The sequence below is a fragment of the Theropithecus gelada genome, chromosome 15 (genome assembly GCF_003255815.1).
Source record: "Theropithecus gelada isolate Dixy chromosome 15, Tgel_1.0, whole genome shotgun sequence".
Lineage (NCBI taxonomy): Eukaryota > Metazoa > Chordata > Mammalia > Primates > Cercopithecidae > Theropithecus > Theropithecus gelada.
The window spans coordinates 10279874-10293985 of record NC_037683.1 but is presented as its reverse complement, the minus strand read 5'-3'; the positions used below and the strand labels follow the sequence as shown (position 1 = coordinate 10293985).

General features: G+C 58.0%; 1 protein-coding gene across 2 annotated transcripts in view; it reads left to right on the top strand.

Annotated features, from left to right (window-relative positions):
* The first annotated feature begins 1617 nt into the window (after nt 1-1617).
* Nucleotides 1618-14112, top strand: part of PKN3 (protein kinase N3) — a 15743-nt gene continuing 3248 nt past the window's right edge. For both annotated transcript variants that reach the window (XM_025360480.1, XM_025360481.1), the window contains exons 1-16: nt 1618-2050; nt 4449-4689; nt 4879-5024; nt 5812-5923; nt 5995-6122; nt 6321-6504; nt 9667-9813; nt 9893-10002; nt 10113-10256; nt 10660-10735; nt 10810-10978; nt 11178-11280; nt 11414-11481; nt 11788-11851; nt 11991-12082; nt 13116-13292. In XM_025360480.1, the coding sequence (XP_025216265.1) occupies nt 2027-2050; nt 4449-4689; nt 4879-5024; nt 5812-5923; nt 5995-6122; nt 6321-6504; nt 9667-9813; nt 9893-10002; nt 10113-10256; nt 10660-10735; nt 10810-10978; nt 11178-11280; nt 11414-11481; nt 11788-11851; nt 11991-12082; nt 13116-13292 (1985 nt within the window). In that variant the 5' untranslated portion in view covers nt 1618-2026. The remainder of the gene's footprint in view (nt 2051-4448; nt 4690-4878; nt 5025-5811; nt 5924-5994; nt 6123-6320; nt 6505-9666; nt 9814-9892; nt 10003-10112; nt 10257-10659; nt 10736-10809; nt 10979-11177; nt 11281-11413; nt 11482-11787; nt 11852-11990; nt 12083-13115; nt 13293-14112) is intronic.

The following is a 14112-nucleotide window of genomic DNA, read 5'->3' as shown; positions in this document are numbered from 1 at the left end:
AAAAAAAAAAAAAAAAAAAAAAAAAGAACCTACTATGTGCCAGGTGCTTGTGTTAATGTCTAGACCTCAACAATTCTAATGTGTAAATGTCACATTTTGCCTCTGATTATTAAATCTGGGCATGTTTCACAGAGCCAGGTTGCCTTTGCTTATATGTCAATGCCACTTGGTTGACTTCCCATAGCGGGACAACCCAGCATTGTCCATGGCTCAACCAATTTCACTTTTTTCCCAGTCCATTGTGAGGGAAGTGATTAGTGCAAAGCACAACATGTGGCTTCCTTCAGTAAGAGCACCGGAGCCTGTCTGTTCCAAGTCACTGTCAGTACTTGACCCTTCATCACCTTTCCACCTCCTGGAGGACGCTCCTCCACAAAGTCCTGGCACAACCTCCCATAAACGCAAGATGCCAGGACGGGCTGAATGGCCTGCTATAGACTAGGCAGTGACCAGCACACCTCCCTTGGGCTGAGATAATGGCGGCTATTTCACCAGTTGTGTCTTTTCTCACATGTGGATGGATGGGTTTTTTAGGGTAAAGCCCTAAAAAGTGTCACCGGCTGAACCAGCAAGCTCAGTCTGATTAAGAGATGGGCCCAAGAGAGGTCTGGTTCATTCATCTGTAATTTGTAATTTATCATAATTTGGGGTGAGGATTTACTTTTTCCACAAGTATACGTGTTTTTTTGTTTGGTTGGTTGGTTTGGTTTGTTTGTTTTTTGAGACCGAGTTTCGCTCTTGTTGCCCAGGCTGGAGTGCAACAGCATGATCTCAGCTCACCGCAACCTCTGCCTCCCGGGTTCAAGCGATTCTCCTGCCTCAGCCTCCCGAGTAGCTGGGATTACAGGCATGCGCCACCATGACCGACTAATTTTTTGTATTTTTAGTAGAGACGGGGTTTCTCTGTGTTGTTCAGGCTGGTCTCGAACTCCCGACCACAGGTGATCCGCCCGCCTCAGCCTCCCAAAGTTTTGGGATTACAGGCGTGAGCCACCGCGCCCGGCAGACGTTCTTTCTTTTTTAAAGCTTTTTTCTTTTTGAGACGGAGTCTCGGAGTCTCGCTCTGTCGCCCAGGCTGGAGTGCAGTGGCAGGATCTTGGCTCACTGCAACCTCCGCTTACCGGGTACAAGCGATTCTCCTGCCTCAGCCTCCTGAGTAGCTGGGATTACAGGCGCCCGCCACCACGCCAGGCTAATTTTTCTATTTTTAGTAGAGACGGGGTTTCACCATGTTGGCCAGGCTGGTCTTGAACTCCTGACCTCGTGATTCGTCCGCCTCGGCCTCCCAAACTGCTGGGATTATAGGCGTGAGCCACTGCGCCTGGCCTAGTATACGTTCTTGTGGTGACTAATATCTCCTCTGGGCCACCCACTCCGAGGAGAAGGGCAATTTTGGATTAGCCCACATTACACTAACAACATGCGAAACAAAGAGACTTGCGGGGCTTGGTCGAGGAGGCCCTGCGCGTTAGAGGCGGGAGCTAGGTTGTGGAGGGGCTCAAAATTAGAGGCGGCGGCCGGCCAGCTCTAAGGGCTGAATCCGGCTGGGCGACCCGGCGACCTTCAGGGGGCGCTGTCCACCCCCCCATCCCAATCCCCAACTGGCCGGCTCCTGCCGGCGTGCGGTGGGGAAGGCCAGAGGACTGGGCGCCGGCGATGAACCTCTCGCGCGTCCAACCCGGGGGTGCGGCGCGGTGACGCCCAGCGGGAACTGCGGACGCCGAAGCCCGGGTGCTGGACCCGGAATCCCGCGGAATTTTGGATCCGAGGGAGGCGCTGGAGCGCGGGACCTCGGGCGTGGGGTCCGGGGCGCTGGACCGGCGCGGACGGGAGGCGGCGCTGGACCGGCGTGGACGGGAGGCGGTGCTGGCCCCGGGGGCCAGCGGGTCTCGGGAGGGGGCGCCCGATCCCGCGTCTCCGGCGCCGCTTCCCGGGAAGTTTCAAGTTTGAAAGTCCTGGCGGAGGGGCTGCGGCTTCCGGGACCGGAGTGGCGGAGAGGAGGGCCCCAAGCGGCCGGAGCGGCGCCATGGAGGAGGGGGCGCCGCGGCAGGTGAACGGCGCGGGAGGGGCCCGCGGGGCTGGTGGGGTGCGGGGAAGCCTCGGTCATCGCCCCGGAGCCCCGAACCGAGGCCGCGTCCCCCAACCCGCCCCTCACCCGCGCCCTTTCCCTGCCCTTTCCCTGGCCCCGGCCCCGCGACGCCCTTGCAGAGCAGACCTGAGCTCCGGGTTCGGTTGTTCCTGGACCCTGCAGCGTCTCCAAATTAGCCCGCGGCTGAGCCGGAGCCTGTACCTCAACCAGCCAGTGAGCGAGGACTGCTGAGTCCGCAGTGTGCGCCACGAGGGTGGTCCCCAGAGTGTCCTTAAGTCGGTTCTCCCCGGTGGGGCTCCAAGGCCGACTGGAATTAGCCGGGATAGAAGGGGGGACCACACGGGCCTGGGGGGATTAGAATGTGCGCGCTGCGCGGGGCGCAGTCTGTGCGCACTTGGCAGTGGTGGGAGTCCCTCTCGCAGCGCACGAGGCGCGAGGGGAGCGTGGATGAGAGGGGAGCGGCCTCCCCCGCCCCGGGGCGGGAACCTTTGGGTACGTATAGTGGGTTCCAGAACTTGGAGGGGGCCGGGTTTCCTGCCAGAGCTGGCAGTAGGTGCTGGTGCGCGTGGGCCCGGAGGACCGAGGTCGTGTCTGTCTGCTACTGGGGAGGGAGAGGTGGTGTGCTGCCCCGGAGCCAGTGGTGGGGAGGGGGGCATTTGCGGACTGGAGTGGGTCCCCGCAAAGAGCAGAAAGGAGGTGGTGTGTGTGTCCATGTTGGAGTTCCAACCCGGGGCAGACAGGACCATAGGGGTGTTTGGGGGTGCATGTAGACTCCTTGAGTGCCCAAGCCAGTTGCTTAAGCCGCCTTCAGGGCTGGGGCTTGGTCTGCCCCTTCCCACCCCCTTCCTCTGGAGGTCCCTCCGCCTGTTCCAGACGTAGCTTGTACACATTTTCCGATTTCCTGCGGGGCTCCACCCTGCAGCGGCAGCGGCAGCTGGGTGACTCAGGACCCCGGTGGCCGGGCCCCCAGCTCCATGGGACCTTTGTTTGCTCCGGTCTTTGGCTCTGGCCCTGTGGCCTAGGGCGGTCAGAGGATTTCCTGAGCCTCGCCCTTGCCCTCTGACAGCTGGGCCAGCAGGCCCAGCTGAGGTCTGGGGCGGGAGGAGGGGGGGTGGTCCCTGAGTCTGGGGTTGCGGCCCCTTCCACTGGGCTCAGGAGAAGATGGAACACAGAGAGGTAAGATGGGGTCCCTTCAAGAACCCGTGTTGCGGGGCATCGTGGGTTACCCTGGCCTGAGGTCACCTTTGGCACTGGTTGGTTTGAAATACTGGCGGCTGGAAAGGAGGTGTTCCTGTTCCTGGCTCCAACCTGGGTGAAGCCGTGAGAGAGCTTTCTACTTCCTCCCAGGAGCTTAGCAGTGGGTGGGCACCCGGAGATCTCCCCAGTCCCTCTCCGTGCCTCCGCTTTGCTACCTGTGGCATTGAGACATTAGGGGAACAAGCCCTGGCTCCCAGACTCCTGGCTGCCTTCTCATATGGCTTTGTGTGAACCCCTACTCGGCGTTGAGCTTTTCTGGCTCCTGGACTCTACTTTGGATCCCAGACATAGAGCAGCCTGATTACCCAGGGCTGCCAGGGACAGCTGGGGCCTGAGAGATGGTGGTCTCTCCTTCTCTGTGTCTTGACTGTGGGCAAGTTACTTCACCTCTCTGGGCCTCAGTTTCCTCACTAGAAAACAGAGGTAATAAATAGGCCATGCGTGGTGGCTCACACCTGTAATCCCAGCACTTTGGGAGGCTGAGGCGGGCAGATCACCTGAGGTTGGGAGTTCGAGACCAGCCTGACCAACATGGAGAAACCCCGTCTCTACTAAAAACACAAAATTAGCCAGGGGTGGTGGCGTGTGCATATAATCCCAGCTACTCACGAGGCTGAGGCAGGAGAATTGCTTGAACCCAGGAGGCAGAGGCTGTGGTGAACCGAGATGGTGCCACCGCACTCCATCCTGGGCAACAAGAACAAAACTCTGTCTCAAAAAAAAAAAGAAAAAGAAAAAGAAAAAGAAAAGAAAATGGGGGTAATGACCGCTGCTACCGGGTGGGGTTGCTGGGAGGAGTGATGTGGTAATCTATACAAAGCTCTTAGAATAGAACCTGGCACCCGTGTACCGTGTGAACTATCCCCCCTGCCCCACCCTTCTCTAACGGGCAGAGAACAGGAGCCTGGCCTAGATGAGTGGCCTCGGAGTTTCCATCTGGCTCAGGCCTGAGCTCTAAAGGGAGAGAGGCTTCCCAAACCCTGTGCTTGTCAGTCCTGGGTGCCGTCCCTTCCTCCGCCTCCATCTGCAGTGAGCAGAGGCTGCCGGTGGCCGTTGCACCCCGTGATTGCTTTCCACCCTCTGCTTTCCACCGGCCCTGCAGCCTGGGCCAACCCAGTGGCCCCCGGAGGATGAGAAAGAGGTGATCCGGCGGGCCATCCAGAAGGAGCTGAAGATCAAGGAGGGGGTGGAGAACCTGCGGCGGGTGGCCACAGACCGCCGCCACTTGGGCCATGTGCAGCAGCTGCTGCAGTCCTCCAACCGCCGCCTGGAGCAGCTGCATGGAGAACTGAGGGAGCTGCATGCCCGAATCCTGCTGCCCGGCCCTGGGCCTGACCCGGCTGGTGAGTGAGGAGCCGAGACCCCTCTGGACAGAAGGCTCCAGGCCGATCTGGCCCCTGGCCTTGGCCCTGGCCACTGTGGCGAGACCACCTCATTTCCTGCCCATAGATCAGTCGGGGAAGGAGGAGAGGCCACAGTGGGGGTATCGGCTCTGAGTGACGGACTTATGTGCTTGATACCCCCGTGCACAGAGCCTGTGGCCTCAGGACCCCGGCCGTGGGCAGAGCAGCTCAGGGCTCGGCACCTAGAGGCTCTCCGGAGGCAGCTGCATGTGGAGCTGAAGGTGAAGCAGGGGGCTGAGAACATGACCCACACATGTGCCAGTGGCACCCCCAAGGTAAGGCCCCACAGTTTGATGGCAGGGGCACCCTGGCCCCTGGTCTGACAGGGAAATGCAGCTCAGCCATTGAGCCCATAAGGAGATACCATCCCAGCCTGCAGTCTGATGGGGAAAATATGGCCCCAAACCCCAGCTGGGTGAGGAAGGCATGGCTGTAGCCCCTAGTGTGACACAGAAGGCCTTGTCCTGGTCTAATGGGATCCTAGCTCAGCCCCAGTCCCAGCTCCCAGCATGATGTCAGGAACTGGGCCTCAGTATTTGTATGACAAGAAGGCTTGGCTGTGGTCCTGATATGATGAGGGAGGCAGGACCTTAGCCTTAATCTAATCGGGGAGGCTTAGCTTAGCCCCTGCCCTGATCTAGTGGGCGAGGCTTAGCCCCTGCCCTGATCTGATGGGGGAGGCTTAGCTTAGCCCTTGCCCTGATCTGTTGGGAGAGGCTTAGCTTAGCCCCTGCCCTGATCTAATGGGGAAGAGTTAGCACCAGCCCTGATCTGATGGGGAAGAGTTAGCACCAGCCCTGATCTGATGGGAGAGGCATGACCCCAGCCCTGATACAAAAGGGGAAGCTCGACCCCAGCCCTTGTTGGTTTGATGAAAAAGGCTCCCCTGACCCACCAACTAGTCCAACAAAGGAGATTTGACTCTAGTGTTTGGCCTACTGAGCGAGGTTTGACTTTAACCCTGTTCTGATGGGGGAGACCAGGCTTTCACTTTAACCCTGGTCTGATGGGGGAAGCTATGGCCCAGGCCTGCTCTGATGGGCTTGTGCCACGGCTCCATAGGAGAGGAAGCTCCTGGCAGCTGCCCAGCAGATGCTGCGGGACAGCCAGCTGAAGGTGGCCTTGCTGCGGATGAAGATCAGCAGCCTGGAGGCCAGTGGGTCCCCGGAGCCAGGTGAGGCCTTGAGATACAGGGAGGGCGGAGCAGGGCAGAGCAGAGGCTGAGAGCTGCCCTCCTTCCCACAGGGCCTGAGCTGCTGGCGGAGGAGCTACAGCATCGACTGCACGTTGAGGCATCCGTGGCCGAGGGCGCCAAGAACGTAGTGAAACTGCTCAGTAGCCGGAGAACACAGGACCGCAAGGCACTGGCCGAGGTCAGGTCCCAGCCCTGGCCCTCTCCTAAGGCCGGCTTCTTCCCATACCACCCTCCGCAGGGGCGTGAAGGGAGGGTGGCCGTGTAGAAGCAGGACTTCTCTGTCGAGACTTCATGCAGAAGGTGACTCCGGGTGACCTGGGCTGCTGCCCCCTGCCATATAACCCACAAACCTGGCTCTACCTTGTCCCCTCTGCAGGCCCAGGCCCAGCTACAGGAGTCCTCCCAGAAACTGGACCTCCTGCGGCTGGCCTTGGAGCAGCTGCTGGAGCAGCTCCCTCCTGCCCACCCTTTGCGCAGCAAAGTGGCCCGAGAGCTGCGAACTGCAGTGCCTGGATACCCCCAGCCTTCAGGGACACCTGTGAAGCCCACCGCCCTGACAGGTAGCCAGCAGTTCCTCCCACTTCAGAGCTCTCTTTCTTTTTTGGGAGAGACCCGCAAGCACAAATAACTTTGGGGAAGAGTTCAAGAGTTTCAGTCCTGCCCCACCACCCACTAGCAGCGTGACCTTGGGAAACTGACATTCCTTCTTCAAACCTCAGTTTATCCATCTGTAAAATGGGGATGATATAGCACCTACCTCACAGGGTTACTGTGTTGCACGTGATGTGCTAAGCACAGTGCCTAGCAGAGTCAGCACTCAGTGTAGCTTGTATTTACATAAATAAGCAGAATAGTGCTTAAAGCACTGGTGTTAGGAAGCTCTGGAAAGCTTGATACCCAGCACTGGGCAGCTTGGACTATTAGAAAGTTTTCTAGGCTGGGCGTGGTGGCTTACACTGGTAATTCCAGCACTTTGGGAGGCCAAGGTGGGTGGATCATGAGGTCAGGAGTTCAAGACCAGCCTGGCCAAGATGGTGAAACATTGTCTCTACTAAAAATACAAAAATTAGCCAGGTGTGGTGGTGTGCTACTGTAATCCTGGCTGCTTGGGAGGCTGAGGCAGAGAATTGCTTGAACCCCAGAGGCGGAGGTTGCAGTGAGCTGAGATTGTGCCACTGCACTCCACCCTGGGCGACAGGGCACACCCTGTCATGAAGCTCCGCCTCCCGGGTTCACGCCATTCTCCTGCCTCAGCCTCCTGAGTAGCTGGGACTACAGGCGCCCGCCACCGCGCCCGGCTAATTTTTTTTTGTATTTTTAGTAGAGACGGGGTTTCACCGTGGTCTCGATCTCCTGACCTTGTGATCCTCCCGCCTCGGACTCCCAAAGTACTGAGATTACAGGCGTGAGCCACCGCGCCTGGCCTGTTTTTGTATTTTTAGTAGAGACGGGGTTTCACCGGGTTAGCCAGGATGGTCTCCATCGCCTGACCTTGTGATCTGCCCGCCTCCGCCTCCCGAAGTGCTGGGACAGGCGTGAGCCACCCGCGCCTGGCCAAAAAAGTTAATTTTCTTATCTTGTACCGAGATCTCCTTGTAGCAGCAGCCAAATTGTAATCAGCAAATAATCTGAGAGCATGGGCTTTGAAGCTGTATCCCANGGCTCACTGCAAGCTCCGCCTCCCGGGTTCACACCATTCTCCTGCCTCAGCCTCCCGAGTAGCTGGGACTAGAGGCGCCTGCCGCCATGCCTGGCTAATTTTTTATATTTTTAGTAGAGACAGGGTTTCACCATGTTAGTCAGGATGGTCTCGATCTTCTGACCTCATGATTTGCCCACCTCGGCCTCCCAAAGTGCTGGGATTACAGGCGTGAGCCACCGTGCCTGGCGGTCTTGATCTCCTGACTTCGTGATCCGCCTACCTCGGCCTCTCAAAGTGTTGGGATTACAGGTGTGAGCCACCATGCTGGGCCTTTTTTTTTTTTTTTTTTTTTGAGACGGAGTCTTGCTCCGTCGCCCAGGCTGGAGTGCAGTGGCCAGATCTCAGCTCACTGCAAGCTCCGCCTCCCGGGTTTACGCCATTCTCCTGCCTCAGCCTCCCAAAGAGCTGGGACTACAGGCACCCGCCACCTCGCCCGGCTAGATTTTTGTATTTTTTGGTAGAGACGGGGTTTCACCGTGTTAGCCAGGATGGTGTCGATCTCCTGACCTCATGATCCGCCTGTCTCGGCCTCCCAAAGTGCTAGGATTACAGGCTTGAGCCACCACGCCCGGCCTTTTTTTTTTTTTTTTGAGATGGAGTCTTGCTTTGTCACCCAGGCTGGAGTGCAGTGGCATGATCTTGACTCACTGCAACCTCTGCCTCCCAGGTTCAAGCAATTCTCCTGCCTCAGCCTCCCAAGTAGTTGGGATAACAGGCGCCCACCACTATGCCCGGCTAATTGTATTTTTAGTAGAGACGGGGTTTCACTGTGTTGGCCAGGCTGGTCTCGAACTCCTGACCTCAGGTGATCCACCTGCCTCAACCTCTCAAAGTGCTGGGATTACCGGTGTGAGCCACCGCACCCGGCCTCAAGTTTTTGTTTTTGTTTTTGTTTTTTTGAGACAGAGTCTTGCTCTGTCGCCCAGGCTGGAGTGCAATGGCACAATATCGGCTCACTGCAACCTCTGCCTCCTGGATTCAAGCGATTCTCCTGCCTCAGCCTCCCAGGTAGTTGGGATTACAAGTGCCCAACACCAGGCCCGGCTGCTTTTTGTATTTTTAGTTAGGACGGGGTTTTGCCATGTTGGTCACGCTGGTCTTGAATTCCTGATCTCAGGTGATCTGCCCGCCTCGGCCTCCCAAAGTGTTGGGATTACAGGTGTGAGCCACTGCGCCCGGCCGAGCTGTTCTTTCTAAGCTGATCTTTCTACCCTGGACCCCTGCCTTTGTTTACAAGTTCTCTCTGTCTGTAACCCCCAGGCCCAGACTCTCCCTAAATGATACTCTTGGGCCTACTTTGTGTCCTCAAAAGCTGCTAGATCCCCACTGCTTTCTCTACCCTTTGAGAGACAAACCTCTAGTGACGTGACACATGAACTTACTCTGTTGACAAAACATGTTTCATATCCATTGAGGGAGGTGGGGTGGAGCTGGGACTCACCTCCACTGTTCAGATGGGGAAACTGAGGCCCAGGTAGCAGGTGGGTCTGGACAGGAAGCCAAGCTTCCTGCTCCTTGTCCCAAGCTCTTGTCCTTGCCACAGTGCTCTCTAGGCCCCAGCTCTGGGCAGCATCTCATCATGTGCTGTGTCTGTGCAGCCTGGCTGAGGTCTGAGGTCTGAGCCTGTGTCCCTGCCGCTCCAGCATATAGACAGGAGAGCCAGTTGCTCTGCCCTGGAAAGAGGTGGCTGCCACAGAGAAGCGTGCAGTCTGGAACAAGGTGGCTCCTCCCCTGGGAGTGGCCAGGTTGGAGGCCTCCCAGGCTGTCATCGGGGTCCAAGGGCACCCTTCGGGGGCTCATGGTGCTTGGAAGCTGCAGGGCAGTCAGCAGGCTCCTGTCCAGGCACTCTAGGCTGCCATACTGAGTGAGGTTTCTCAGGTAGCTGCCCTGGCCTCAGGTGGGTAGGGTCTGGGTTCAGCCACCTCCTGGAGAGGGTGGCCTTCCTGGGGTCCCAGGACACCTTGGTGGTAGCAGTGGGAAGATGGCATCTGACAACACCCCCCGCCCACCCTCACCACAGGGACACTGCAGGTCCGTCTCCTGGGCTGTGAACAGTTGCTGGCAGCCGTGCCTGGACGCTCCCCAGCGGCTGCACTGGCTGGCAGCCCCTCCGAGGGCTGGCTTCGGACCAGGGCCAAGCAGCAGCGTGGCCGAGGCGAGCTTGCCAGTGAGTAGGGAAGGAGCTTCGGGGAGGGCAGGAGAGCCCTGCTTCAGGCCTGTGCTGAGCCCCAGCTCTGGCCCTGCAGGCGAGGTGCTGGCTGTGCTGAAGGTGGACAACCGCGTTGTGGGGCAGACGGGCTGGGGGCCGGTGGCTGAACAGTCCTGGGACCAGACCTTTGTCATTCCACTGGAGCGAGTAAGGCTGCTTTTGTGTGGTCAGGGGTGACCTTGGGCTGCGGGGTGGGAGGCTGCCCAGGTCGGGGCTCATTCTGCACCCCACCCTTCAGCCTGGCCTCCCCAATATAGGCCCGTGAGCTGGAGATTGGGGTGCATTGGCGGGACTGGCGGCAGCTATGTGGCGTGGCCTTCCTGAGACTTGAGGACTTCCTGGACAATGCCTGTCACCAGCTGTCCCTCAGCCTGGTACCACAGGGGCTGCTTTTTGCCCAGGTGCTCACCACCTCCGCCCTCTGACTTGGTGGGCCCCTGGGGGCGTCAGGGCCAGGAAGGCTTTCAAGACCAATGCACTGCATGTAGGTGCAGAGATTGAGGACCAGAGAGGAGGTCTCCAAGAATAAGGACTCCTAGCCGCTCTCCCAGAGCTGCATCTGGAGGCCTGGGTCCTTGTCCTGACTGCCCTGCCTCAGGTGTGAGCCTGGAAAAGTGCTGTCCTCCCTGGGCCTCTGTTTCTCCACTAGTCTCAATGAGGACATTGAATCTGTTTCTCTGGCTCCTTCTGGCTCTTGCATCTGTTGACCCTGGGGGCTTGGGCTGTGATCCCAGGGGCAGAGGAGGTGCCATGGCAGGTGAGATGGGAGGCGACTGGTCCACAACCCTGCCCCTACCCCTGCAGGTGACGTTCTGTGATCCTGTCATTGAGAGGCGGCCCCGGCTGCAGAGGCAGGAACGCATCTTCTCTAAACGCAGAGGTGTGGAGGGAATGGGGGCTATGTGCGAGGGAGCAGGGCTGGGGCCCCGGGACTAAGGTCCCCTTTTCTCCCAGGCCAGGACTTTCTGAGGGCTTCGCAGATGAACCTCAGCATGGCGGCCTGGGGGCGCCTCGTCATGAACCTGCTGCCCCCCTGCAGCTCCCCGAGCACGATCAGCCCCCCCAAAGGGTGCCCTCGGACCCCAACAACATCACGAGAGGCCTCTGACCCTGCCACTCCCAGGTGAGGAGCCCCGTCGCCCTAGACTGCATCCTCCTCTGTGGCAGCTGTGGGGCTCCAGATGCAGGCGGTGTCTGTCTGTCTGTCTGTCCATATTGCTCAGCCCCCAACCCTCTGTCCATCTCACTTCAGGTTGGTGTGTCCATCCTGCCAGCTCTTGCATCTGCCTGTGCTGGGCACTGTGTCTGCTTTCTCCCTACAGTAATTTCTTGCCCAAGAAGACCCCCTTGGGCGAAGAGATGACACCCCCACCCAAGCCCCCGCGCCTCTACCTCCCGCAGGAGCCAACATTTGAGGAGACTCCGGTGAGGGGCTGGAGGGACTAGTGGCTCCTGGGACCGGCTGGGCTTGGCGGGCTCACCCAGCTGTGGGGTGACAGGCCTAAAGGGAAAGAAAGAAGGAAGCCCAGCCCTGCCCTGAGCTCTTCTGTCCTCACAGCGCACCAAACGCCCCCACATGGAGCCTAGGACTCGACGTGGGCCATCTCCACCAGCCTCCCCCACCAGGTACCCACATCCTGCGCACCTTCATGTTTGAGACATTCGTCTGCTTACTTGAACATTTGTGTATCCATCATACATTACTCCGTGGCTCCCTGGCACACGCGCTGGCTGGCTCTCGGGGTCTGATTTGCTAAACCCACATTATTGAGCTCCAGCTCTATGCCAGCTTCTAGGAGCCCTTCCTGCAGGGGTTTCTCGAGCCCATAGGTTGAGACAGCCCAGGACTGGGCATGGGAGGCTTGGAGTGGCTCTGGGTAGGGACCCAGCCCTTGCCGTAGGGGACTTCCTATACCCTCTCTTTCTTTGCAGGAAACCCCCTCGGCTTCAGGACTTCCGCTGCTTAGCCGTGCTGGGCCGGGGACACTTTGGGAAGGTAGTGGGCTGAAGAGGGTGCTATGGGACAGGATTGGGGGCCTCATCACATGAGCCGGGAGGACCTGATCTGTGTCTGCGTGGGTGGTAAAGGCTCCCTGGTGCGGCCCACCTGGACCCCAACCGCTCTCTGGCTCCAGGTCCTCCTCGTCCAGTTCAAGGGGACGGGGAAATACTACGCCATCAAAGCACTGAAGAAGCAGGAGGTGCTCAGCCGGGACGAGATAGACAGGTGTGTGAGCGCACCGCAGGGCACCCAGGATGGCTGGCCTGGGCTGTGGCATCCAGAGGGCAGCTGAAGTTTCCTGGGGCTTTGGAGACGTGACCCCGTGGGGCCAGTCAACCCGCATTCTCTTTTGACACCTGCAGTTGTTAACTGTGTTTCCTTGGGCAGGTCCCTTCTTCTCTCTGTCAGTTTGCTCTACTGTAAAATGGGGGTGTTGGTGACTGTGCACATTCAGAGCCCCTTGTGAGCCTCTGACATATAGAAACCATCACTCTATGGTCAGGCACGGGAGTTCACGCCTGTAATCCCAGCACTTTGGAAGGCCGAGGCAGGCGGATCATGGGGTCAGGAGATCGAGACCATCTGGCTAACACGGTGAAACCCCGTCTCTACTAAAAAAATACAAAAAACTAGCCGGGCGAGGTGGCGGGCGCCTGTAGTCCCAGCTACTCGGGAGGCTGAGGCAGGAGAATGGCGGGAACCTGGGAGGCGGAGCTTGCAGTGAGCTGAGATCCGGCCACAGCACTCCAGCCTGGGCGACAGAGCAAGACTCCGTCTCAAAAAAATAAATAAATAAATAAAAAATAAAAAAAAAATAAAAAAAAGACTGGGCGCACTGGCTCACGCTTGTAATCCCAGCATTCTGGAAGGCCGAAGCAGGTGGATAACTTGAGGCCAAGAGTTCGAGACCAGCCTGGGCAACACCGCGAAACCCTGTGTCTACTAAAAATACAAAAATCAGCTGGGCGTGGTGGCACACTCCTATAATCCCAGTTACTCGGGAGGCTGAGGCACGAAAATCACTTGAACCCAGGAGGCAGAGGTTGCAGTGAGCTGAGATCACACCACTGCAGTCCAGACCAGGTGACAGCAAGACTCTGTCTCAAAAACAAAAAAACGAAAAGAAACCATCAGTCTACCAGTCTACACGCCTGGCACTTTGGCTGAGGGCCCAGTGAGCCAGGGGTGTTGTGCAAGGCACAGGGCACAGCCCAGGGGAAGTTTTCCTTCCCTCTAATACTCTTGCTCTCTCCTGCAGCCTGTACTGCGAGAAGCGGATCCTGGAGGCTGTGGGCCGCACAGGGCATCCCTTCCTGCTCTCCCTCCTTGCCTGCTTCCAGACCTCCAGCCATGCCTGCTTTGTGACTGAGTTTGTGCCTGGTGGCGACCTCATGATGCAGATCCACGAGGATGTCTTCCCAGAGCCCCAGGCCCGGTGGGTTCCATCCCTCCTGCCTGCCTCTTCCAGCGAACTTTACCTGGTTCCCTACACCCACTGTCTACATCCTGCTTTCCCCCAAGTGCCCAACAGCAGGGGAGCAGGAGTCAGAGTCTTTGGTTTATACCCTGGCACCAACTGACAGCATTTATGACCCTGGGCATCAGCCTATGAAGCTGTGCATTTGTTTTTTTTTTTTTTTTTTTTTTTGGAGATGGAGTTTCGCTCTTGTTGCCCAGGCTGGAGTGCAATGGCACGATCTCGACTCACTGCAACCTCTGCCTCCCTGGTTCAAGCGATTCTCCTGCCTCAGCCTCTCAAGTAGCTGGGATTACAGGCATTGGCCATGACACCTGTCTAATTTTGTATTTTTAGTAGAGATGGGGTTTCTCCATGTTGGTCAGGCTGGTCTGTAACTCCTGACCTCAGGTGATCTGCCCATCTCAGCCTCCCAAAGTGCTGAAATTACAGGCGTGAGCCACCACACCTGGCGAGTCTAAGAGATTAATTTGAAAAATAGGCATGAGGCCGGGCGCGGTGGCTCAAGCCTGTAATCCCAGCACTTTGGGAGGCCGAGACGGGTGGATCACGAGGTCAGAAGATAGAGACCATCCTGGCTAACACGGTGAAACCCCGCCTCTACTAAAAAATACAAAAAACTAGCCGGGCAAGGTGGCGGGCGCCTGTAGTCCCAGATACTCGGGAGGCTGAGAAAGGAGAATGGCGTGAACCCGGGAGGTGGAGCTTGCAGTGAGCTGAGATCCAGCCACTGCACTCCAGCCTGGGTGACAGAGCGAGACTCCGTCTCAAAAAAAAA